This window comes from Pipistrellus hanaki (genome assembly GCF_964339955.1).
Source record: "Pipistrellus hanaki genome assembly, chromosome: 1".
NCBI lineage: Eukaryota > Metazoa > Chordata > Mammalia > Chiroptera > Vespertilionidae > Pipistrellus > Pipistrellus hanaki.
Window position 1 is genome coordinate 85,127,403 of NC_140503.1, and position 25,164 is coordinate 85,152,566.

At 50.5% G+C, this 25,164-nt stretch overlaps 2 protein-coding genes across 3 annotated transcripts in view; one reads left to right on the top strand and one right to left on the bottom strand.

Annotated features, from left to right (window-relative positions):
* Positions 1-4,891: 4,891 nt before the first annotated feature.
* On the bottom strand, positions 4,892-10,678 carry FOXA1 (forkhead box A1). Of its 2 annotated transcripts, none has more exons than XM_084874765.1 (2): positions 10,167-10,678; positions 4,892-7,943 (listed from the first exon to the last, which is right to left on the bottom strand). In XM_084874765.1, exons 1-2 carry the CDS (start codon positions 10,236-10,238, stop codon positions 6,603-6,605), a joined length of 1,413 nt encoding a protein of 470 aa, XP_084730891.1. In that variant the 5' UTR covers positions 10,239-10,678; the 3' UTR covers positions 4,892-6,602. The 2 variants fall into 2 exon arrangements, with proteins under 2 accessions (XP_084730891.1, XP_084730892.1); XM_084874766.1 differs by lacking the exon at positions 10,167-10,678 and adding an exon at positions 8,169-10,033.
* A 440-nt stretch (positions 10,679-11,118) lies between these two features.
* TTC6 (tetratricopeptide repeat domain 6) overlaps positions 11,119-25,164 on the top strand; it is a 215,817-nt gene continuing 201,771 nt past the window's right edge. Inside the window, exon 1 of the mRNA XM_084880152.1 lies at positions 11,119-11,248. The gene's annotated coding sequence lies outside the window, so the exon portion shown is untranslated. The remainder of the gene's footprint in view (positions 11,249-25,164) is intronic.

Below are 25,164 nucleotides of genomic sequence, written 5' to 3' on the forward strand. Positions count from 1 at the left end.
CGCTGAGTGCCAGTGGCCAGGGTGGGTGCCTGCAAGTCTGTTTTCAGCCGCTGGGACCCAGCCTGTAGGGAGCCTGGCTCAGCTAGAGCTCGGTGGGTCTGGAAGGCGCACCCCGCAGGGAGGCCCCCAGGACAGCAGTTACCGTCGTCACCGGTGACCACACCGCGGCCCGGCGGGGCGGGGGCGCCGCGGGAGGGGCGCCCGACACTCCGCCCTGCGGGGATGTTTCTCCGGCGTCCGTGGCGGTCTGGCCTCGCAGTTCTGAACCCAGGAAAGCACATTAGCATCAGATAACATTAAAAATAACAACAACAACAACGTGTTGCCGGCATTTAAGTTTGTCTTTGGTGCTTGCAACGTGAACTTTCCTCACCTCCATTCCCATGCGCTCCTCACCCCCAGCCCCGCCCGCCTCTAACTCCTTTGGCCCAAGGGTCAAGACTATACAGCTAGCTGTGTGGCTCCCTTCCCTCCCTGCCCGGTCCCCAACCCCCGCCACCTCTCCCCTAAGGATGGGGTTATCCGCCCCATTAATATGTCAGCCAGGCATAGCACGAGGAAGCGAAACGCGTGTCGGGGCTGCCGCGCGAGGCAGCGAAGCCGGAGCCGGGTCTGCGCCCTGGGCGGCGGCGGCGCTCCCTGCAGCCGGAGCCCGAGGATCGGCCTCCACCGAGAAAGCGCTGGAGCGCGCTTCGGGAGTGGGAGCTCAGGACTGAGCAGCTGCGGGGTTAGGCGTCTGTGGCCAGACTGTGGGGATAAAGCCCGAGGCTCCCAGGTGGGACCCAGAACCAGGGAAATAGTACAAAAGCGCCCCACTCACCTGAATAAGGCAAAAAGCTCTTTCCTCCTTCTTGCATAATGGGTCCTTAAAAGTAAATGTGTAACTGATGCAAACCACCACAAAGCCCCTTACATACTTGTCATTAAATTGTTTGTGTTTTAAAATAATGAGAGAGAGAGAGAGAGAGAGAGAGAGAGAGAGAGAGAGAGAGAGAGAGAGAGAGAGAGAATATGGATCTGGGGCGTAATTAAACAAGCACTAAAATTTCAAATTTCATGGGAGAAGGGGAAAAACGAGATTTCCAGTTGAATGTTTTGTTTCCTATTTCCAGGCAATGCTTTGTTGGGGAGGGGGGGGGTGAGTATTTTCAGGTTGTTTTTCTTGATGGCTGGAATTTTTGAAAATTTGTCTAAAAGCCCCTAATGTATATAATCTCAAAGAGCAGTTGAAGAGAGAAGTAGAAAGCCAACCCAAAGCAGCCGCGCCCTTAGAGCCAGGCCTGCCATGCCCCTGGCCAGGTTCTGAAATCCACTTGACCAGCATCCCACCTGAGCCCTTAGGTCCTTCAGCACCCATTCTAAGCCCTTTCCTTACCGGGGATATGGAGGGAGAGGGTTCTGCTTTCATACTCTGACTAGAAGGCAGAAAACCCCAAAACATCATGCAGTGGCATCTAGATAGAGTGATGCTCCTCGCCCGCCGACCAGGGCTGCAGAGGGGAGCGCAGGCTCCCCGGGGTTTTGCAGTTATGCTCTGTGGTCCCAGCTGACATCATTGGAGCAATGAGGAAGTTAGAAAGTGAAAGGCAGTGAGGGTTTCCCCCTTGTCAGATTTTTACACATACGATAGGAAAATGTGTGCATTTTCACGTTAAAATTGAACTGCATAGGTATTTTCCACCCCCATCCCTCTTACTGCTTGCTGGCTTGTTGGCTGGAGAAAAACACAAAAACAAACAGAAAAGGTGAGGGCTGCAGTCGGAGCTGTCCAAAGGTCAGCCTGGGAGCTAAAAAGAGAAACACCAGTGGAAGCACTGTGACCTCGGACTTAACTATCTGGAAGGAGAAAAAACAATATTTAAAGTAATCTGGTATTAAGTATTATTTGAATAGAACAAATAGAATCACCTGTAGAAAATAAAATTTGCATAAATGGCTACTTTAAGAAAAACTTGTATCTCCTCAAATGCATTCTATTTCTAAATAGGAAGATTGTAATATCCTACAAGTTGTTTAATTTTATTACAGTCTTACTCTTGTGAGTTTCCATTGATGCAAATGATTCTTACCATGTGGGGAAAAACCTTGTTTCTAAATTTTAGCATAATGTAATTACACATTTAGCCCAAGATAACCTACAAATAATCACCTGTTTGCACATAATTATCTTGAGGTAATTAAACATTATCTTAACTACTTTTAGTTACAAAACACTTTTAACTACAATACAATAAACAATTAAAATTTAATTATAAAGGTAAAATATTTTGTTACAAATTTAGTAGGCATCTAATGAATAACTTTTACCTTTTCAACAAGTTCTTCCTCTTGACATATTGAGGTATGACATTAAAATACATTATGGCTAAATGTTCTACAATATTACTTCTAAATCAACAGAAAACCAATTGATCCCGAGGAAAGGTTAATTAATTTAGGCTACAGGTCTCCTACTTTATCCTGCATTGAATGGAATTTGTATTGATTGGAGACGTTTTTATAAAGAAATTTAATAAGCATTTTTATGGAATTGAGATCAACTTTTAAAAGTGCCAAAACAACGAGGTAAAATTTTGTCACTCACTCCAAAATTACTCTTGTGCTGTGGGTCATTCTGTTAAATCTGTTAGAGTCCCGTAAAAACGCCCTGTTTCTCTACTTTCAGTGAAATCAGTTGGATATCTGGCCAGCAGAAAATGAAAACAGAAGTTAAGAACTTTAATAGGATTTTGTTTGTTTAATCCTTCCTCCGATAATAATTCTCAGCAGTCCATTCTGCTATGGGGGGCCATGAAGGACAATGTAAGTTAAATTCCATCCTTGATTTAAACACTGTATTTGCCATAACGTAGAAAACAGACTGAGCTGCCTTCTACTTGGGAACTCTTCGAAGTTGTGTAGTTTCTGCTGAATAGAACTCCCCCCCTTCCCCCTTGTCTCTATTTAGTTGTCTTTTCGTTTTTATCAATTAAAAACAATGTTTCAGGCCTGGAAGGAGGTGAAAGTAACATTTGAAGTTTCCTTCCAGGCACTATACTCACTCCTAAAACATTTCTCTTTTTCTTTTTTCTATGCGTTTGCTCCGCAGCTTTGTCAGCGGATCTGAGGGCCTCCGGAGCTTTTTGCACTTGGGTGTGTTGCAAGGATTTTCCTTCTCCCTCGCTCCCCCTCCCGCCTCCCCTGTCTCCCTCCCCCACCGCGGGCGCAATTCCTAAATAAAGCGAACTCGGGGCCCCGCTGCTGTGCGCTCCGCACCCCCTTTCCGGCCCAGGTCTGCGGGCGCATCCTTGGTGCAAAACACAAGCTCCACGGAAAGGGGGTGGCGGGGGGAGGCGGTGCGCCCGAGGAGCGTCCCCGCACCCCCGGAGCCACAGCCGCTCCCCGGCCCCGAGCGGCCCGGCCGGCGCCCTCGGCGGTGAGCCCGCTCCCCGCTCCGGGACCGGATTACGCAGCGGGAGACGCGGGCGCCGGGGCCGCCGGAGCCTTCGCGACGAGCCCGGCCTTCTTTGTTGACTTTTAAGTCTTGGGCTCAACAGATTTATTCGCCGGGAGGAAAAATGCCCACACAATGAGGGACTAACTGCACTTGTCACCTCCAGATGCTTGTGGTCCAGCTCGGCCTTCATTCCGGCCACCGCCGCCCGGCCCGCGCCGGGACCCACGGAGGCGCCCGGAGGCGGCGGGACGGGCGGGCGGGAAGTGCCCGGAGGGGGTTACTCCCAGGGGTGGCCCAGAGCCCAGGGAGAAGCCCCCCAGGCGAGATCCGCCAGCCCAGCACCAGGCAGTCCCCCAAAGTGGCTGTGAGCCCGAAGCCCGAGGCTCTCGCCCCGAAGCCCATACAAAGTTCCCGCCCGGGAGGGGGCGAGGGCCAAGGCCGCTGACCGCCGGCGGGCGCGGGCAGAACTAGATCCCGGACCCTAGAGGGGGGGGGGGGGCGAGGACCACGCGGAGGGGAGCGCTCGCAAAAACGATTTAGATTCGGTGTGGCCGGATAAAACTCCGAGGCCAAGCTCACGCCTTATATTACAATCGGAATTCAAATCTGCCAACGCCTGTTTACCCGCTATCTAAATATAAATAACTGTTAGGATGAACGCTTGATCCTCTTTGGACCTTCCATGTCCTCCCCAGGCCTCCAAATTAGGTTTTGAAATGACTCAACCCAGTCATTTCCCTCTCCTCCTTTCATTAGCTGAGGTGAGAGCGGGGTTTGGGGATTTCTGGATTTTTCTCAAGTGCCACACGGCACCCCTTCTCTCATCCGGGGAGGCAATTACTGGACAATTAAGGGACTCACACAGCTCTTTTTATCTTGTCCTCTGTGTGGAGTGGGGCGATCAAAGTGAAAGCTGTCCAAGTTCAAGCCCTGGCCACGATGGGGTTCACACACAGGCCGCAGGCAGGCCGGCCTCCGCTAGGGCTGGGGTTGTTATTGTTGATGTCAATCCTAACAAGACTGACAAAGAACTAGGTGGACTGGAAAGTGAGCCTACTATCAAAGGAGATTAATTATTTTGTGATCTCCAGCCACTGGAGGTGTGTGAAGTTGCATTTTAAAGCTTCTTAGAAGGCAAAGGAATCATCGGCTTTAACTAATGTCTCTGGAACAATATTTTTAGGAACAGTATTTTAAAAATATCTTCACATGACACAAAATAGCAGCAGCGAGTGGAACGGCCCGGTGGCACAAAGCTTCCCCTGCAGGAGTGAATGAACTGGCCTTCCTTGAAACCTGCAAAGCTACCTCGATGGTTAAGTTTTGTTTCTCTTTTTAATGTAAGAGGATTCCGGGGTTCCCTGTTAAAGACAACTTAATTTTAACAGCCACATCTGACATTTCATTCAAATACTTCTCCGATAAAAGAAAATGGTATGCTGGGAAAGAGGGAAGGATAGTTAATTGTATTTATTTCATTGTGTATTTAATTTCAAAGGAAACATAGTAGGTTTAAGCCCACCTCAAAAATTGAAATAAACATTTCTGAAAATAAGGAAACTTAATCTCAATTCTTGGAATATTAAATCAATTTTTTCTATTCAGTTTTATTGAATTTCTTTAACTTTTTTTTTTTTACTAACTACATGTTCCTATAATAAACATAAACAAAACAATTTTGTTTTAGATTATTTTCCTTTTTGTGCCAGACTTTGAAAAATATCATATTCAGATTATCTATTTTTGGATTTAATTAAGGAAAATAACAAAAATACTTTTTTTGTTAACATTTGATTTATTTAAAGTCCTTAACTGCAAATGATCGAGAACATGTTCCACGGCTTAAAATTTATTTTCATTATTTAAATCAAAATATTTTAATTACAATCACATTGATAAAAATTAACATTTTAATTTGTATTTTTAACCATCATTTAAAGCAATTTCAACTGTAAAGAAAAAAAAGAATAAACCATGCAATAAATTAACATTGAGAAAGCAAAAGGGATAATAATGAAACCCGTCTGACTACCCTAACACCATGTCCAACTGTGAAAAGTGCATTAACACTGAATGAACAAGCACACGATGACAGTAATTAAAATTACCACAATCAATTGGATTTTGGAACCTTGAACCAAATGTTGAAATATGGCTCCCTATAACATCTCTCCTTGAACATTGTAATAGTCCCTTTTTTTTCTGGAGAAAAATATTCTTTAAATGGCATAGATACATAGAAGCTAATTTTATACATGTTATCTGACCTCAGAATGACATGACCATTGCGCTCTGCAAAGTAAGGAGCAGAGTTACTGAGAGGGGCGATTTGCGGGGAATTGATTCCCAGCGCGATCTGTGGGTAGAGAGGACAAGGAAGGGTGTGTTTGTAATTTCTTGGTCAGGCAACTCCTGAAAATGTAGCATGTATACCTCCTACCTATCACCTCCCTGTGTTATGGAGGATGCCTACATATCTGAGCATGAGCATGGATGTTGTTACATAATACTTATGCATTTCATTTTAAGTATTTCATTTTAAGAGAGCTACTATCTGAATGGATCAGAAATGTAAGCTGAGAAATAAATGGCTCTGATGTTTATAACCTGTTTATGTTTTGCTACATAACAGCAGAATTGTCCTTCGATACTTGTTTCCTCACTCTGAGTTCTTGTGGTGAAGAGTATTGCCATAGAGCTGTAAACTTGTGTGTGTGTGTGTGTATGTGTTTTGGGGGGGCAGGGAGTCAGGTAAAGAGGGAAAAAGGTACAAACAAATATTTTACAAGCTTGACCATCTTTCTTCTTTTTAAATAAAGCCTGCACACACTAGAATGTGTCTGGATGGGAAAGAGGAAAGAAAGGGATGAGGAAGTAGGAACATTTGATATATACACTTGTGGATCATTAAACTTTTCAGGGAAAATGTATGTTGGTTTGGGGATGGTTTTCTTCCTACTGATATACACAGGCTTTTGAATAACAACAAGGTAACAGTCCTTTGCACTGGGAAAAAGATTGTGTGCACACACACAAAAAGAGAAATTAAAATAGTCGGTACTTTATGATGCTGTCGTCAGCTTGGTATGTGTTTCTGTTTGCTGCTGTTCCCCCCCTCTCCTGCTACCAGCATGGCCAGGACAAACAAACCCTTGGTCTAGGACAGCTAGGAAGTGTTTAGGACAGGTCTGGAATACACACCTTGATAGTAGGCCGGCTCCAGGGCTGAGGGCTCAATGGGGCTCCGGGCAGCCACCGAGGCGCTGCCCAGCTGCAGGCTGGCGGGCAACGAGGCGCCGTAGGGCGAGTACTGTATTGCCTGCTCGTAGGCCTTGAAGTCCAGCTTGTGCTGCTGATCTGAGGACATGAGGTTGTTGATGGAGAAGGGGTGGTTGAAGGAGTAGTGGGGATCCCCTTTCAGGTGGAGCTGGGACTCGTGGGGCGCCAGACCGTGCACTGGGTGGGAGGGGGGCACAGATACCAGAGCCCCAGGCCCGGAGCTGATGGGGGGCGCAGCTGCCGAGGCCGGAGTCTTCAACTCCGAGGCGCCCCCTGTCGCCGTCTGGTCCAGAGTCTGGGGGCTGGCAGTGGGCCCCGGGGCGGGCGCGCCCTCTAGCTGGCCGGCCTTCCCGTGGACCCCCCCTCGGTGCAGGGGTGAGTCGCCGCTGCTGTTGGCCGAGGCCGAGGGGTCCTTTCGGCTCTCGGGGGGGCCGCCCTTGGCGCCCCCGCCGCCCCCGCCCCCGCCGCCCCCGGCCCCGGGCTGCTTCTCGCACTTGAAGCGCTTCTGGCGGCGCAGGTAGCAGCCATTCTCGAACATGTTGCCGGAGTCGGGGTGCAGCGTCCAGTAGGAGCCCTTGCCCGGCTTGTCCGGGGAGCGCGCCACCTTGACGAAGCAGTCGTTGAAGGACAGCGAGTGGCGGATGGAGTTCTGCCAGCGCTGCTGGTTCTGCCGGTAGTAGGGGAAGAGGTCCATGATCCACTGGTAGATCTCGCTCAGCGTGAGCATCTTGCTGGGCGCCTGCTGGATGGCCATGGTGATGAGCGAGATGTAGGAGTAGGGCGGCTTGGCGTGCGGGTAGCTGCGCTTGAAGGTCTTGGCGTCGCCGCCGCCCGCGGCCCGGCTGCGGCCCAGGCCGGAGGGCGCGTAGGCCATGGGGCTCATGCAGGGGTTCATGGCGGCGGCGTAGGGGCCCAGGCCGTTCATGGGGGCGGCGGGCTGCGCGCCCATGCCGCCCATGCCCCCCGGGCTCAGCGCCGCGCCCATGGCCGTCACGCCCGCCGCCGTCATGCTGTTCATGGCGCCCGCGGAGCCGCCGGGCATGCCGGCCACCGCGCCGGGGCTCAGGCCGGCGCCCAGGCCCGGGTTCGCGTAGGACATGTTGAAGGAAGCCGCCGCCGGGGTCATGTTGCCGCTCGTGGTCATGGTGTTCATGGTCATGTAGGTGTTCATGGAGTTCATGGAGCCCAGGCCCGAGTTCATGTTGCTGACCGGGACGGAGGAGTAGGCCTGGAGGGGAGAAAGCGGGGCCAAGAGGCCCCGAAGGGCAGGGTTAGCTGGGCGCGAACCGGAGGGGAGAGGAGGGCACAGGACCCCTCGCCGGGGCAAACCGGAGGCGCGCTCCCCAGAAGGAGCCCAGGTCTGGCACGGTAGGGAGGAAATCCTAGCGTGGCAGGCATGCAAGACAAGCTCACAGCAAGCGTCCCCAGGAAAATGTGCAATGAATTCCCTTACACTCCAGACTCCGGGGCTGGCTTCTGGGGTCTCTCCATCTCCTCTTCCTTCCAGCCAGGAGGCCTCCGCAAAGAAAGTGCCCTTCGGTTAAAAGGAGTTAAAACTCCGAAAGTAGAATTAATCTCTGACCCTCCGATTATTCACTCCACCTTTGGAGCGCTGTGGGTTGGCAACAGGGCGACAACTCAGCACCCATCCTACCTGCACCTGCCCGGCTGGCTGACCGACCAAAGAGCAGCCCTGTGTCTGTGGGGTGGCTGTTAATTAAACTCTCTTAGAGAGAATAAAGCGTTCAAAGCCGTATGACTATCCATTCCTCAACTGGCTTTACTGTCTTAGCAGTTTTTGTCAAATGGCGACTTTTCGTTCATTATATTTAGAAGTAGTATTTTCCATCTACCTGTAGCAACTGTAATATTGAGAGAAGCTCACAGGTTAAATAGGATTTGGGGAAAAAATATATAAAATAGACCTACAATAGAAGAAGGGTCGGGAAGGGTTGCATGATAATAGCAATGCAGTTAACTGTAACATGACTACATATACACTTCTTTAAACCTTTCAAAAATGTGCACTGATTTCATTACGTATTTCCAGCCCCTTAAGAAAATGTTGAGACACGATTTGTTGAAATAATCATCTTTTTTTCCCCTCACATATTGACAGATTGCTGCTGATGATTTCAAACCCTGGCTAATGGTTTTCAAATACTTTAAAATTCCAAGATCAAAGTCTACTTATTTTTTACTTCCCAAATCTCAGCGTTAACCTGTAAGGAACCCCTTTTTCCACAGAGGGCTTAATAAACTAGTAGGTTGAGATGACTGAATCTGAATTAAACCTGAGAAGAGTTCTAAGCCCCTTTTAAAAATCACCAGTAGGATAAAACCCTTACCCACAGAAATTTTGGAATGCAGTAGATATGTTAAAAATACAGAGTCCAGACATATAACAGCTACTTCTCTGACTATTTAATAAAAATAACGATATTCTAAATTTGTTTTCATCAGGAAATATGACTTTATTTTAAAATAAAAGGCCAACAGATTTAACTGGGCATACTCTGCTATGGTATTTGCAAATAAACTCAAGTTTGTGAAGATATACAAATCTAAATCAATTCATTACCATGACAATATTTCCTGATGCCATATTTTTCTGTCTATATGTCTTAAACTGTGTTTCACTTTTTTTTTCTTTTCCTCTCCCCGTAATTGTCCAAGGCAGTTTCAATAATGATAAACTTTTTGAGAGGCAATCATCATTTGTTTCTAGATAAATTTACTGGCGGTGGCCCTGCCAGTACCCGATTTTCCTCGCAATCCCTTTGTGCACACTGTAAAATAGTAAACTAACTGAGCGTGCCACCATGGGGACAATGAAGAGAAACAGGTTCCCCTGGAGGAAAAGTCCTCTTGCACCAGCGCCACCCAGCGGTTCTGGAGAAGAACGAACAAGCTTCTCAAACAGAGCTTAGAAGAAGTTTTATAAAATTTTGGAATCGGTTACTTATTAAGTCGCTCAACTTAGCGGCAACGAGCTCTCATCTGCGAATTCAACTGCGGGAGGAAGGGGCCGCCCTTGGAGGCAAATTACGGCTTTGCCAGAGCGGCCTCCAACTCCTGCGGCGCCCACCCGCCAGCCGCGGCACCTGGGGCCGGCGCCGGCTCCGGCTCCGGCTCGGGCTCGGGCTCTCCACGCGGAAGTGGAAAAGCTTCCAGGGCGGGTGCTTTCAAAGCCCAGAATACCCTGAAATCCTTTCTCCAGTCCCCAGCGCCCAGCGCCGTGTCCCGGCCGCCCTCGAGGGGCAGTGGGTTTAGCACCGAGGCCCGGCCAAGGTCCGGCCGGGGCCACCCCGGGTGGGCGGCGGGGGCACCGAGGAGCGTCCCCAGCCCGCCCGCCACCCGGCCCGGCCCGGCGTCCCGTCCGCCTCGCCCGGCCCACCCGGCCCACCCGGGCATGGGCCCTAGACTGTCCCGCCGACTGCCCGACTCTCACCTCCTGGGTGTCCGCGTAGTAGCTGTTCCAGTCGCTGCTCTCATGCCCTTCCATCTTCACAGTCCCTAACATCCTGGAGTCGCCGTCCCCGATGCAACCATGCAGCCCCGCACGGCGACAGGCGGCCGCGAGGGGCGAGGCGGGAGCGGGAGCGGGGAGCCCGCGCTGGCGGCACCGAGCGCCCGCGCCGGGCCAGCGCCGCCCTAGCGGGGAGGGAGCCGGGCGCTGCGGGGCGCGGCGGCGGGGCGGGCGGGGGCGGGAGGCGGCCGCGGAGCGCGGCGCCCGGGAGCGCCTCCGCGGGAAGTGAGCGGGCGGCCGCTGTGGGGCGAGTGCCGTTGCGCTGATGTGGAGCTTACGTCGCTCGAGTGCCCACCTCCTCGTCCTCTCCCCATTTGTCCGCCGCACAAAGGCGCTCGCACCTACAAAGCCCGGGTGCACCTGCGGGGCCGCCGCCGCCCGCCAGCCCGGCCGCCGCGCGCCCCACCCCGGGGCCCCCTCCCCCAGACCCCGCCGCACTTTGTTTGCAAAGCAGCGTAATTGGTTTAAGCCCGGAGACTGGGGGGTGGGGAGGGGGGAGGGAAGGGAGGGGAAGAAGAGGGAAATGGTGTGGGGGTGGGGTGTAACCCCCTTTGGAAGAGGAAAAAAGAAAAAAGAAAAATAGCCTGGGCGGGCGGGCCCGCGAACGAGGGTTCCCGAGGGGACCTGTGCAGCCGGGGAGGAGCTGGGGCAGCGGCGCCGGAGCCCGGGCCCGAGGGGCAGAGCTGGCCCAGTGGCCCAGGGCCTCTCCCCGGGCACCTACAGCCTTTGGGGTGGCCGGGCGGCACCCCGTCCCGCGCCCCTCCTGCTCCCCTGCCCGCTTCCAGCCCCCTCCCTCCTGATTGCTGCCCTAAAGCACAGCCTCACTCCCGCCCCTCCGGACTCCAGGCTGGAAAAAGGAAAAAAAAAAAAAAAAGTCCCACTGTGCCCGGTCCCTAGAAACTCGGCCATCTGAGTCAGCGGAGCGCAGTGACGTTAGGCCGGCCGGGCTCCCGGCTAGCCGAGCGGAGACGCCGCCACGAAAGCCGTCCCTCGGCGGAGAGCGGGTGAGTCACAGCACCGTTTTATACCTTTATGACATAACTTTCCCCCCTGCCTCGCTCCTCTCTGCTCCCCCAGTCATCTGCAGGAGTCATAAAGAGGAAGAGACTGAGAGCAGAAGTCTGCGTGATAGGGCAGGCGGATCTGAGCCGGGCAGTCCTCCCTCGCCCCAGCTCCTCCTCCCACCCCCCTCCCGCAGCCGTGGGGACTGAGGTGGAGGCGACGGTCCGGTTTCTGATAGGGAAAGGTCAGGGGGAGGGGACGGCGCCCCAAGGCAGCGCCTTGGCTGGGCGAGCCTGGGCGCCGGCGCGGGAATGCCACTGCTGGGCTGGAGGGGTGCCGGCCGGAGCCCGCGGTGGTCTGCAGCGGCGCCCGGTCCGGTCCCATCTGCGGCTTGGGGGGCCGGGCTAGGACCCCCGGCTCTCACTGGGCTCCCAGTCGGTCCGGGCACCTGTGGGAAGTTCTCTCTCCGGAGCACAGTCTCTTGACTCCTAGGAGGCCCTGGGAAATGGGTTGCCCACACATCCTGAGGAGTACCAACTGAAGGGACTGGAAGTGGGCGCTCCATGGGTGATACCGGAGGTTTGCGTGATGGTGCAGGAGTGAGTTTGTGTGTGTTTTAAATGTGACCGTGTGTTTCTGAGTGTGTCTGTAGAAGCACTGGGTTTCTTTAAGAAGAAATGAGATGACCAAGAATCCTCAAAATATTCTTGTTTGGAAAAGTTTGAAAAATGTCATAATCTCATTTTTGAGAAGTGTGTTTTAACTTGTCTTCCAAACGGATCCCCACACACCCCCGCCCCCCTTTGTTCTTTTAAATCTTTCTTCCTTGAAATCTGGCATCAGGATCACATTAAATCCCTGAACCAAACAAATCTCTCAAATCAGCAGGGAAGCCAGAGAGGGTGAAGATGTGCAGTTAAGGAAATAAAAAAAAGATAAAAGCACTGGATTACAATTCCCCCTTTTTTAACAAAAAAGGGGGGGGTACCTCACACTCTAAGAAAAGGGATGAGAGCAGGAGCCCTCCCCAAATGCAGCCTGACCCATCAGTGGGTGTAAGTGTGTTAGAACGGCGGCGGGGTCTGCACACATTTCCCGTCAGCAAGAACACGGACGCTTCGCTTCCTCGGCCTGATTGGAGCGGTGGGTGGTGCAGGGGGGCGGGAGTGAGGGGCTTTCAGTGCTAATGAGCTTCCTTGTTCCTTCCGCGGTGGTACTCCGACGCCCTCCGGGCAGGCCCAGGGCAGTTTTCTGTGGGCCCTGACAGCTTAGTAACAGCTTTCGGGCCGTGCGAGAAGCTGGTGCTTTCAGGGGGCAACGCTGCTCTCCCTGTAAAGGGGGTCAATGAAAGCAAGTGCCTGTCTTCTTTTAGCCCACGTCTGCCAACCCCACTAGGCCTCATCTCAAAATAGAAAAAGAATGAAGCCCCTTGTTCACAGCGGCATGGCCCTAGGGAAGTTTCTCCAGCGCTTCCTCAAAGACCAGGACGGTGGTAAAGAGTGGATGGGCTTCAGAGCCTTGATCCTGGGTGGGGGGTTCCTCCACCCGCAGACCCGGAGACCCGAGGCGTTGCCGCATCACAGCGCCTCCTGTCGTGGGGATGGAGCGCGAATCCTCCCGCCTGCGCCCCTAGCAAGCTGCCCCCGGGGAGACTGGAACCTCGCCCCCTCCCTGAGGCTGAGGTTTAGACTCCCGCAGCTGATTGCCTAAGGCCCAGGGAGGGAAGGTGGCGCCCGGGTTAGTTTCGGTCTCTCCATCTCAGTGGGCGGTGTTGCAAGACACCTGATAAATTCAGGAGGTGAAGGTTTGGTGTACCCAGACCCCGCCAGGCATGTCCCCAAGGCTTAAAAACAAATCATCTGGGCCATGCCGGATCTTTGACTTGGAAAACAAACAGCCAATAAATAAGGCTGCTGCCTCCGGTGGCTGGCCGGCCAGTGGGCAGCCAGGTGGCACGCCTGCATCTCGGTGGTTTCCCACCTCTTCTCCCGCACGGGCCAGCGCGTACCCTCCGCACAGGCCTGCCGCGCTTTCCGGGGAGCTAGCACTGCTGTCAGTTGGGGAGCCTCGAGGGCAGCCACAGGGCGGCTCCTGGGGGGTCCCGGGCCAAACCCAGGCGAGAACCGGTCCGCGCGAGCCTGGGCCGCCCCAGGTACCGGGGCAGGCAGGCCCCTGGGGCAGAGAAGCGGGGGCGGTCAGACCCTGGGTTTCGGGGTTACTCCTGGGGCCCCGGGGGAGGGGGAGCGGCTCCGCCCTTCCCGGAAGCGGAGCCTTTGGGGTCTGCTCCTTCACCCCCTCGCAGGGGGAGCAGGCGGCACCCCCGCTCCCCTTCCCCAGCGCAGCCCAGCGGGAGCCCCTTCCCAAGACCTCCACCCAGGCAAGGGGAGCGGGAGTGACCGCGGCCAGAGAAGGATGGGAGGCGGGGGCCGGCGCTCGGGTCCTTCCCGTCCAGTGGGACCGCGAGCGCACAGCTCTGCGGGACCCATGGGGCCTTTCGAGGACTTTTTGCCCCGGTGCCCCCTAATCTGTCCCCTTTCCGCCGACCCTCTCCCCGACGGGGTGTGCGGGCAAGTCTCGACCTCAGCGGACCCCCGCGCTCTGCAGGGCAGTCCGAGCTCCCCCGCAGGACAACCGGAGGCGGAGACCCGGGCGCAGTGCGGGACGGAGGGAGGCCTGGGCGCTGGCCAACTGTGCGCCTCCCGGCCCCGCCTGCGGGAGCAGGGAGGGGGCGCGGGGGCGGGGAGGGGGCGCGGGGGCGGGAGGGGGCGCGAGAGCGGGAGGGAGCGCGCGGGGGGGGGGGGAAGGGGGCGGACCCGCGCCGCCCGCAGCCTCCGGCCGCACTCGGGAGGCGGGGCCCAGCCCCGGGGCCCCCACGGCCAGGATCTGCCTGAGGCTCAGGGCGAGGACAGAAGCTAGGAGCTATGGTCCCTCCGGCCCTTCGCTGCCTCTTTTCATTTCCGTTTCTTTTCTTCTTCATACTTGCCTTTCTCTGACCTTCTTCTTATCACTAAATAACTAATGAAGCGATTGATTCGCGCTCACAAGGCGCCCACTCTCAGGAGGCAGGGGCCCTGGGCCCCTCCCTGGCCCGGTCCTGGCTCCGTGCGGAGAAGTCAAGTTCCCGGCATGCAGGGGTGTGTGGACCAATCTATATACACACGGAGGGCTTCAAATTTACTAAAAAAAAAAAAAAAAAAAAAAAAATTCAAGGTAACATTTCAATCCCAGCTCCCCTGCTGCCGCCGCGGGCGCCCTGGGATCTCGGAGCTGCTGGGGCTCGGGCCCGGTTGCCCGCTGCCGGATGTGGGAGCCGGAGCTGCCTCTCACCCCTGGCCTCACCCTGGAGCGACAAAATGGTCCCTCTGGCTGCGAAAGAGCATCGCCTTGCCAAAGTCAACTTGCATTTTCATGCATTCAAATGAGGAAGGTGGGGAAGGACGGGGGGACCTCCTGGGCAATTACTAGCCTTGGGAGGAAGGAGTGAGTGCTCCCTGGGTCTCCGCAGGGAACCAAACCTCCTTTTCTGGGCACGCCCCCCCGCCCAGGCCTGGTCCTCGCAGCCATGGAGCATCTCAGGGCACCAGTGTTCCCGGGTTCTGGGCTGCTTTAGTCACAGGGTCAGCGCCAGCCCGAGGAAGTGCTAGGTCCCAGAGACTGTCTCCCCAACCCCCATCCCTGTGCAAACTGGAGCCCTCCCTCTGCCCAGCGGAGCCCACACTCTCCCCTGGCTATTGGAAACCGCGGGGCGGGGTCTGAGGGGAGGGATGGAAAAGCACTCCTCACATACAGAGCTGGGAAATTAGGGGGAAACGTGACAAATTTTAGGTTTGGTAGCAGGAGTGGTCTAGAGGAGCAGAGGCCTACAGTGTGTCACAGACCCGAGGCGAAGCCTGGGCGAGGGTAGATCAGAACTCTACTCCTCCCCACATAGAAGCTGTGATGGAAACGCAGGGCTCCAAAAATTCACTGAATGACATCTCTTGCCTCCAGGCTACCAGCCTAAACTTAAATTCTTCCAGAACAGTCTGGGAGTAGTTAGCTTCTCAGGCACTGACACCACCACCACCCCCCTTCAATCCACCTGCGCCCACTCCACACACACATACCTGGGAGCTTTCCCAGGGCCTCTTGATTGAACCTAGCGGTTTAACTTTGGCTATTCAAATGTGATGATCCTCAAATTTACATAGTTCTATCTAACAAAGCTTTTGTAACAATAAAAAAAAAACCCCACCCATATCTAATGTATAGGGAAGGGGGAGTCAAAATTCACTCTAGCCAGGCATCCTGATTCTCCCCTAATTTTAAAATTGTGCTTCGGACTGATAAAAAGACTAATTTATTGGCATGGCTGGAAGGTGGTTACATTCATTATTTAAAATTAAAATTCGATTGGAGGACACTGTTCAGAGCAGCTCCTGAGGCTTCCAGCAGTTATGTCAAAAAGAACATCAGAAGAAAGTTTTATCTTAAAAATCATGCATTTGTTTGAAGCTGTTAGATTTTTCTTGTCCTAATGGCCACAGAGCAAACCCCAGTACCTAGCTCACAGCGCAGTGATTTTGCTTCTGAACAGAAACACTAGGAAGAAACCCTTTCGGCAGCATTTCGCTTTGCTGGGTGACTAGCAAGATGGGCAGGAAGTTTGACCAGTCCTGGCTGCCTACTGTAAGTGGACCAAAGTAAAAAATGTAGCTGCCAACACTTACCATTATCTGTTGTGGCAAGTCCAGCACGGCCTCCCTAGGTCTGTGATGAGGACTTTGTAGACTTTTCCAACCAAATTAGCCTGCCACCCGCCCTCTTGTTAATCCTGGAGGTAGAGGTTTTCTCCATTGCTTTTTAGAGAGAGTGGAAGGGAGGGGGAGGGACACACAGAGAGAAACATGGATGTGAGAGGGACACACCATTGGGAGACACATCGATTGGTTGCCTCCTGTATGCATCCAGACCAGGGGCAGATATCCAGTCTGAGATATGTGCCCTTGACCAAAATCAAACCCCAGACCTTTTAGTCCGAGGCCCACACTCTATCTATTAAGCCAAAATGGCTAAGTTCTTCTCCTTTTCCATCCACACCTTTTCCCAGATTCCTGCCAGGCTTTTATTACTCTCCTAAAGCAAACTCCATTTGTGTTTTATTTATTTATTTATTTTCCATTTTGCTTGTCATCTGGACTAGAAGCTCGGGGGAGCCGGAGAACCACAGTGTTCCCTGCGGCCAGAGCAGAGCCTGGGACATAGTAGGCTTTCAGTAAAGATTTGTTGACTCAATCAATGAACTAATTACTCCAATCCAGACACTGGGTATGCTGGTGTCAGGTGGGAAAGGGTGCTGGAGTCTAGAAACCATATCTCCCCATTCCAAAGCCTCCAAGGGAGAGTACACCAGAGACTGTCCCAGTCCAGTGGGCTTGTGGAATGAATGGGCCAAGAGAGGAATGAATGAATGAATGAATGGAGGCAGACACCCTTGAGCTTCCAGTCCCACTCCACTGGGCATGGCTCTTCCCCTGGCATCTATTGTCAGTTTTGAGTGACATTATCAGGTTGACGTGATCAAATAAAAAATGCTCTCACTCCACCGGTGCCTGTGCAGGGACTTGGCAGAATCAATGCCCCCTGGAGGGCCATCTACGTGTGGCTCAAGGCAATCATTTATGCTCCTCCCCGCAAAAAGCAGCAACCATGCCTTTCAATAGCAGATATTGATTAAAAGTTAAAGAGCCGCATCAATTTCCCATCAAGTGAAGTATTTTACTTGTTGCTGTAAAGGAAAGGTCCATGTTTAAATAGTGTGTTTAAGTTGGCAAACAAGTGAAGCTGAGCCCAGGCAGCGAGAGGAAAAGCCTGGCAGCAGAACTCCGTGGTTTCCAGGGTGTGGTCTGCTGCCTTCCCACCTGAAGCTGGGGGGTGGCTGGGCGGCCAGGCCAAGTTTGGGTTTGTGAGGTGAGCATTACTGGTATCCCCCTGGGTGCCAGGCTCTCGGCTGCCTTGGGCTGCCTTGGCAGTGGCAGTGCGGTTGAACTCATCAGCGTTTATCTTATTTTCCTTCCTGTCTTTAGGATCCTAACCATTTTTATCCCACACACCTTACCTGTGCGGTGTAATGATTTTCTTAAAGGACCACACCCTCTGAACCTGCCTTGTTGCAAAGTATTAACTGGAGACCCCTCCTGAAGTTTCCTTTGCAGAGAAAGCGTGCGTGGGGGTCCCCGAGAGAGGAAGCACACGTGTCTCCTTTCCTTCTGGGCTGCTGTCCCTGGGGCTGCCCCCTGGCCACCTGGCGCCCCAGCCACCTCTGGTTCTGATGTCCCCCACCTTCCACGGGGCGGTGTGGGGCTCCTGCTAGTTTGTTTTCTTTCACATGCTTTCAGTGGTGCATTCAATCTGGGTGGATCTCACTCTCCTCACCCCACCGGCCTCCTCCTGCCAAATACCTTCCATTGTGAGTCTGGTCTCCTCTGACCTCCTCCTGACCCTCCCTCACACTCCACCAAAAGAAGTGGTTTCAATAAATAAAGTGCGCAGTCCTCGGGTTGAAGGTCAGTTTACACTGGGGCAGAAGCTTCTAAAACTCCTGCAGGTGCTGGAATGAGAATGAACCAGGTCATTGTCCCAAGAGATGGGAGAGGGAGGAAATGAGAGAGAGGATATGAGGAGATGCAGAGAGGGTGTTGGGGAAGGTGGGGAGCTTGGCCATGGTGCAACTGCAGTAGAATTTTCTGTGGAACTAGGCGAGACCTTTGGGTCTCAGTTCCCTTCTTTTCCAAATGAGGAGCTTGGACTCCCAGTTCCAACTGTTGTGAGTTACAGGAACAAAGCCTGGAGTAGCTGGAGTGACTGTGAGGCCTGATGACCCCACCCAGGCGAACCAGGACCTGTGTGCATCTAGGGAGGGTTGGTGCGGGGATGAGGCATGGCCTCTCTGCAGAAGGGGCAGGAGACTCTGGGAGAACAGGCACCAGGAAGAAGAAGAGCTCCCTCCTTTTTGCTCTAGTTTTTTTTTTTTTTTAATTCTTTATTGTTTAAAGAGTTGCATATAGTATTACATGCCTCCTTTTCCCCCCTCTGACCTCTCCCAGGCCATCCCCACCCCCTACTGTCTGTATCCATTGGTTATGCTTATATGCATGCACACAAGTCCTTTGCTTGATCTTTCTCCCTTACTCCCACCTTCCCCTACCTTCCCTTTGAGTTTTTTTTTATTATTAAATCATTATCTGTATACATATCTTACCATTGCCCTTTGAGGTTTAATGGTCTGTTCGATGCTTCTCTGTCTCTGGATCTATTTTTGTTCATCAGTTTATGTTGTGTTCATTATATTCCACAAATGAGTGAGATCATGTGATATTTATCTTTCTCCTACTGGCTTATTTTGCTTAGCATAATGCTCTCCATGTCCATCCATGCTGTTGTGAATGGTAAGAGTTCTTTCTCTTTTACAGCAACATAGTATTCCATTGTGTAGATGTACCACCATTTTTTCGTTTATTTTGTAACCACCATTTTTTAAAACACTCATCTGCTGATGGGCACCTAGGCTGTTTCCAAATCTTAGCTATTGTAAATTGTGCTGCTATGAAAGTAAGGGCTGTATATATTCTTTCTGATCGGTGTTTCTGGTTTCTTGGGATATATTCCTAGAAGTGGGATCACTGGGTCAAATGGGAGTTCCATGTTTAATTTTTTTAGGAAACTCCATACTGTTCTCCACAGTGGCTGCACCAATCTGCATTCCCACCAGCAGTGCACGAGGGTTCCTTTTTCTCCACATCCTCACCAGCACTCGTCGCTTGTTGATTTGTTGATGATAGCTATTCTGACAGGTGTAAGATGGTACCCATTGTTGTTTTGATTTGTATTTCTTGATGATTAGTGACTTTGATCATGTTTTCATATCTTTTACTCTAGTTTTGTGGTCTATGTTTCATGGTAAATTTTGGGCAAAAGTCTTTCCTTTTCCACTTCCAAGCATCTCTAAAGACAGGAAGCAACCAGCAGGAGAGAGAAAGGGAGGGAGAAGGAGAAAGAAGGGAGGGGGGGAGGGAGAGATAGAGATAGAGATAGAGATAGAGAGAGAGAGAGAGAGAGAGAGAGAGAGACTTGTCTTCAATTTCCAGGCACAGGCAAGGTCTCCTCAGCTAATAGGAGGCATGGAGCTGGGCGCACTCCCTGGCAGGGCTGGCTTCTTCTCTGAGGCTGAGGTCTCTCTCATTACACAAGCTCCAACTTGACTCGTCCATGCAATTGACAGAGATAATAGGGTTTGTGTTTAAAGGCATGGGATTTGGAATTCCATCTGAATTCTAATCTGTACTCTGCAGGAGACTTGCTCTCTCTGAGCCTCTGTTTTCTCAACCTTAAAAGGGGTGTGTATGTTAATACCTACCTCACACCAATTGTGTGCAGAGCAAATGCACTAAATGACAACAAAAATAAAGAGCCTCCTTCGCTGGGTGCTTGGGTAGTGCTGGATAGTGACTGTATGGTGACAGGTACTGCAGACCTGCAGTGCGGGCATGCTGGCCCCTCCTCTTGACAGGTCTTTTGCAGGTGACCAGCCTGGCTCCCTGAAAATCGCAGTCCCTCCTGGCTACAGTCTGAGGGGAAAGGGGAGCTCCCATGTGGGGAGTGAGGTCCTGGTGTCTAGCCAGACCCACCTCTCAGCAACCCCCAGGACCCTGCCTAGAATCCCTCCCAGTTTCAAGAGGATGCGGACACTGCAAGGGGCACAGGTTAAGGACCTTCATGAGGAGGAGGCTCAAGGCGGAAGAGATGAGAGATCCACGCCTTCTGTGCCACGCTCTCCCTGGCTATGGTGACCACAGGCAAGACCTAGGGCCTGCATCCAGGCAGCATCCCTAAGGAAAGGTGAAGGAAGTGCAGCTTGGCTTCTAGGAGGCCGTTCCACCCTTAGCACCTGAACTTGGGGAATACTGATATGAGAAATCAGGACCCCTAAGTTACCCAGACACTTCCTCCTTTCCCCCTAACATCCTCTTTTCGTGGACAGAGTCATCAGGAACTTAGGAGAAGTATCACTTAAGTCATTTTCTAAAATCCTCAAAACCCAAGATATTACTGCAAAGAAGCTTTAGTTGCTGTCTTTGAGAATTATTTGATACAATTATTTGAAACTTAAAAAGTTTCTTCCTGGGAGTCTAAGTGCATCTGAAATGAAGCAAGCATGCTAAGCTTATCATGGATACTTCCAATATTAAAGACCCTATTACCTTGCATGTGCGAGGAAGCTTAGTGTGGTCCAAGGCTTAATTGTGACGAACCATATACTCGATGAAAAGACAACACCGCGAAAGGGTTCCAGCTGACATAGATCCATCTGCTGAGTGAAGATTCATGAGTTGGAAGAGTTGGCGTTTTGGGGTGAATTCCTGGACTCAATGAACAATGACCACGCATTTCTTCAGATAGGGCTTCCATGGGCTCTGTTTACCAGGCTCCGATAGTTTGTGAATTCTGCTTTACTTCATAATCAGAACCAGGTGGATAGAGAAAAATATCTCCTTCCCTGGAGAACAGAAAACAGCACATCTTCAAAGCTTATTATTCTCCCATGGATTGGTCCTGGGGGAGGGGCATTTGGGGAAAGTGGACTGGTGTGCAGAAGTCTCAGGCAGCGAGCGAGCGATCCCCAGCTAAATGCAGCTTCTGTTTTTACAGCTTACTTAGGGAGAGCTGTTAGTTTTTCTAAGGATAAACCAGGCATTGGTTCTCTAAGCTCAATGTTTAGGCTACAAAGCACATCCAACAGTCCTACACGTCTACCTTGAGAAAAGGAATGGTGTTGACCTCAAACTCAGTAAAATCTCTAGTGCATTACGAATCTTGGCGGACACCGAAGCAAACCCTTTTGAAAGTGTCAAGTGTAACTGGAATGCTAACTACCAGCCACTATCCAAGAAAAATAAACCCTAATTCTCAGCCAGGTATTCCTGCTTTGCACCCAGGTTGTTGGTGTTATTTGTATTTTTTTTTTCCTTTTCAAATGGATAATTTTATTCATAGAGTTTTCTTTCTGCTCAGTGCTTGCTATTTTTACCTAATTTTAAACCTGAGATCAAGCTGGGTGGCCAGACTTCTGAGGCACCCTAGGGAAGGGTGAAGGCTGACTTCTCAGGGGTCCATTCCTAAGCTCCATTTGCTAATCAGGTCACCAGCGGGGCAATAGGGGGGGCAGACTGGGGGTGAGCAATGCCAGGGAGGACCTTCAGGCAGGGAAGTGGTCTCCGTACATTCCTTTGTGTGGATTAAAACAGTACAGGCAACTTAGGGTAGTGGACTTTGCTGGTTCTTCTCTATTATTCCTGTGAGCGCCTTCCTCTGCTCTGTTGTTCTCTGCCCCAGAAGCCAATCTCTATGGACTTCCAACTGGGTTTGGCCAATGTGGGGCAATAGTGCAGGAATGGAGGCCAGGAAGACAGAGCAGTAGGTGCACTTATTCCTTCTGCTTTTCCCCCACATCCCTGTGACTTTGTCCTTTAATGTCTCTCTGTGTCTACAGCTCCTGCCAGGTGGCCCCTCTTCCCAGCTTCAGCTCTCACCAGGCTCTGCTAACACCTCTTTTCACCCTTGCCCCTTCATATCAAATGTGCCGATACCCCCTGTTGTTGCCAATCATTGAATGTTAGTTCTCTCAATTCTCTCCGCTCTCTGAGCTTTGTTAAATCCTTTGGAGCATGCCACCTGTTTCCTGTGGTGACCTCACTGATGAGGAAAGGAATGAAGATTCCTGGAAGTGCAATATGATGTCTTCTGTTCTTCCCAGCGCCACCTGCATACTGTCACCCATCCTTCCTCATCACCACATTGGAGTGCAGCTAGAAAGGCTCCCGGGTGTCTGTGGAGGCTGCTTTCTGCAGGCGAGGCTGCCTTTGGGTCTAGCAGGGAAGCAAACTCTGAGTATATTTGCTTTCTGTTCAGGACTTTAACTTCTAATTTGCATTTTATATCACTGTTAAAGTAATTTATGTCAAAACCAAATATTGATAGTATCCAAGGTTGTTGTTGTTGTTTTGCCTTTGCTAGAAACCACGGACTGGGACTTTTGCTAGTGGTGAATTGTATTAATATAATCAGGCAGTGAAATAGGTCCAGTGATCAAGGGGCTCATGGGTAATGTTCATGTACATTCCCCAAGGCCTGAGCATCTTTGGCTTCACATCTCTATAATGATAAGTCTGTGTTCCGGCAACAGCTCAGTCTCAACTAATGCTAAATCAGTGACATTATTCAGATGTGTCAATCAGGGAGCACTCTCCATGTGCCAGGCATTGTGCTAGGCACTGAGGATACTAAATTTAAGCCAGGATTCATGCCTTCCAGTGATTTAAACAATGCTTCAATCATTATTGTTAAATTTACATGCCTCCGTGGTTAGAAAAAGTTAATAAAATTGGAATCTCTAGGACAAAAGACATGCACGTTTTTAAGGCTTTTGAGACATTTTACTATATGGCATCGAGCAAAATGAAAACAGAAATCTATGACTGATCCTATTTTCTCACTCCCATGCATGTATTCTGTTACTAAACTTTTAAATTTGATTGGCAAAAAATTGCATACCATTGTTTAATTTTACATTTCTGAGATTACTACTGAAGTTGAATATTTTTATATTTATATTGGTCATAAATACTTCTTTTGGGAGCAGCCAACTCATGTCTTCCTTATTCAATTAACAATTTTGACTGCTGGTCTATTTTTCATCCAAAGAATATTAATTCCATGTCTGCCATAAATGTGAGTTTTTCACCAGGCTTTTATTTGCATTATGATTTTCTTTTTAAGTGCATAGATGTTTTAAAAATACCCATTATTATTTTTATTTATAATTTCTGCCTTTTATGGTTTAACTAGAGGCCCAGTGCATGAAATTTGTGCACAGGTAGGGTCCCTAGGCCTGGCTGACAATCAGGGCCAATTGGGGCCTTCTGGCTGCCAGCCAGGGCCTTCCTTTGTTTCCAGCCACCCCCTGGTAGTCAGCACACATCATAGTGAGCAATTGAACTCCTGAGGGGACACTTTGCACATTAGCCATATATATATATATATATATATATATATATATATATATATATATATATATTTACAAGCCTTATCTACATCTGCTACTCTTGTGTACAATAAACTTTTTCATTTAGTTGGAATTTATTTTGATGCATAATATGAAGTGAAGATCTAATTTTAATTACTTATTTTCTAAATAGTTTGATCTTTGGGCAGGCCCTAGTTATGAGGGGCCTTGAATTCTCTTTGGAGAACTTGGTTTGAAATTTGTTCTGTGAGGATTCTGTGGAGCTATGGAAGCTGAATACTACACTGGCTCTTCCTTTACTTGCTGTGTAGTGAACCAATAGGGCACATGTGTCAAACACAAGGCCCACGGGCCAAATCCAGCCCGCCAGGCCTTGCAATGTGGCCCGCACCGCGCTGTCATCACTGCACTCCGCTGTCAGTTTATGACATTGTCAGTTTATGACTGTTCAGTAAACCATTCGGCCCGCGATTTAGGCTGGATTTTAGATTTTGGCCCCTTCTCTGATTGAGTTCGACACCCCTACAATAGGGGCTCCAAAACCAGATGATAAGAGGAGTGGTAGGTGGTGGCTTGAGAGTGACAAAAACTAGATGATATCATAGTGTTTCAAAGATTGCTTGAGTTATTTTTATGCTGCTCTTTTAAGACGGCACCAAAAGTATTAACATTTTCATATGAAGGCATTACAATATCAACAATGAATTTGAAATGCCTTTGTTTAGATCATAACTATGTTTTTAAAAAGTATATAATTTATTGATTTTTTTTTTACAGAGAGGAAGGGAGAGGGATAGAGAGTTAGAAACATCGATGAGAGAGAAACATGGATCAGCTGCTTCGTACTGGGGATGTGCCCGAAACCAAGATACATGCCCTCGACCAGAATCAAACCTGGGACCCTTCAGTTTGCAGGCTGACGCTCTATCCACTGAGCAAAATTGGTCAGAGCTAGATCATAACTATTACCCTGTTTCCCCAAAAATAAGACAGTGTCTTATATTAATTTTTTCTCCCAAAGTTGCGCTAGGTCTTATTTTCAGGGGATGTCTTATCTTTCCATGCGCTAGGTCTTATTTTTGGAGGATGTCTTATTTTCGGGGGAACATGGTATTATTATTCATCCTTCTGCCCCTCCTTCTTTTCTTTATCTCTTTCCTCCCCTGTTTCTCCTTCCCCTTTTCTCATTCACTCCCTTTCTCTTTCCTTTCTTCCTCTTCCCTCCTTTTCTCTCTTACTTTCTTTCAGTGAAAGTAGGCCTAGAATAGAGTTCCTAGAACAGGATTGATTACTAACTAGGGGACCTAAGGGAAATCCTTAATGTCTTTGAACATAGTACCTTAGCTATAAAATGAAGCTAATGCTATCTACCTCATAGGTGATGTAATATTATATGATACTAAAGGCCTTGTGGATGAATTCATGCACCTGTGGGATCTGGCCAAAACCAGCTCTCTGACATTCCCTGAAGGTTCCCAGATTGCCAAGCCCAGGTACCCCACTCTTGCATGATCGGGGCCAGGGAGGGATGTGGGAGGTTGGCCAACTGGGGAGGCACTGGGGGAGGGCTCCAGGGTGTGTCTGGCCCATCTGGCTTAGTCCCAATTGGCCGGACCTCAACAGCAAACTAACCTACCGGTTGGAGCATTTGCCCCCTGGTGGACAATACTAGTTATAGTGAGCGTTAGAGTGGCCTTAGCATATTACGCTTTGATTGGTTGAACCGCTGACCGGGCTACCGGGCACTTAGCATATTAGGCTTTTATTATATAGCATTGATATCTGAATACTTACCAATTTTTATTATAAAAAGTATTAATGAAAAATATTTATCATTTAAATCATTTCAAAGTTACG

What these genes read in the sequence shown, in the direction of transcription:
- FOXA1 (XM_084874765.1), bottom strand. Translation starts at nt 10,238, where the DNA reads ATGTTAGGGACTGTGAAGATGGAAGGGCATGAGAGCAGCGACTGGAAC. An exon ending in ACTACGCGGACACCCAGGAG is followed by an intron (nt 7,944 to 10,166) that starts GTGAGAGTCGGG and finishes TCTCCCCTCCAG; the next exon opens with GCCTACTCCTCCGTCCCGGT.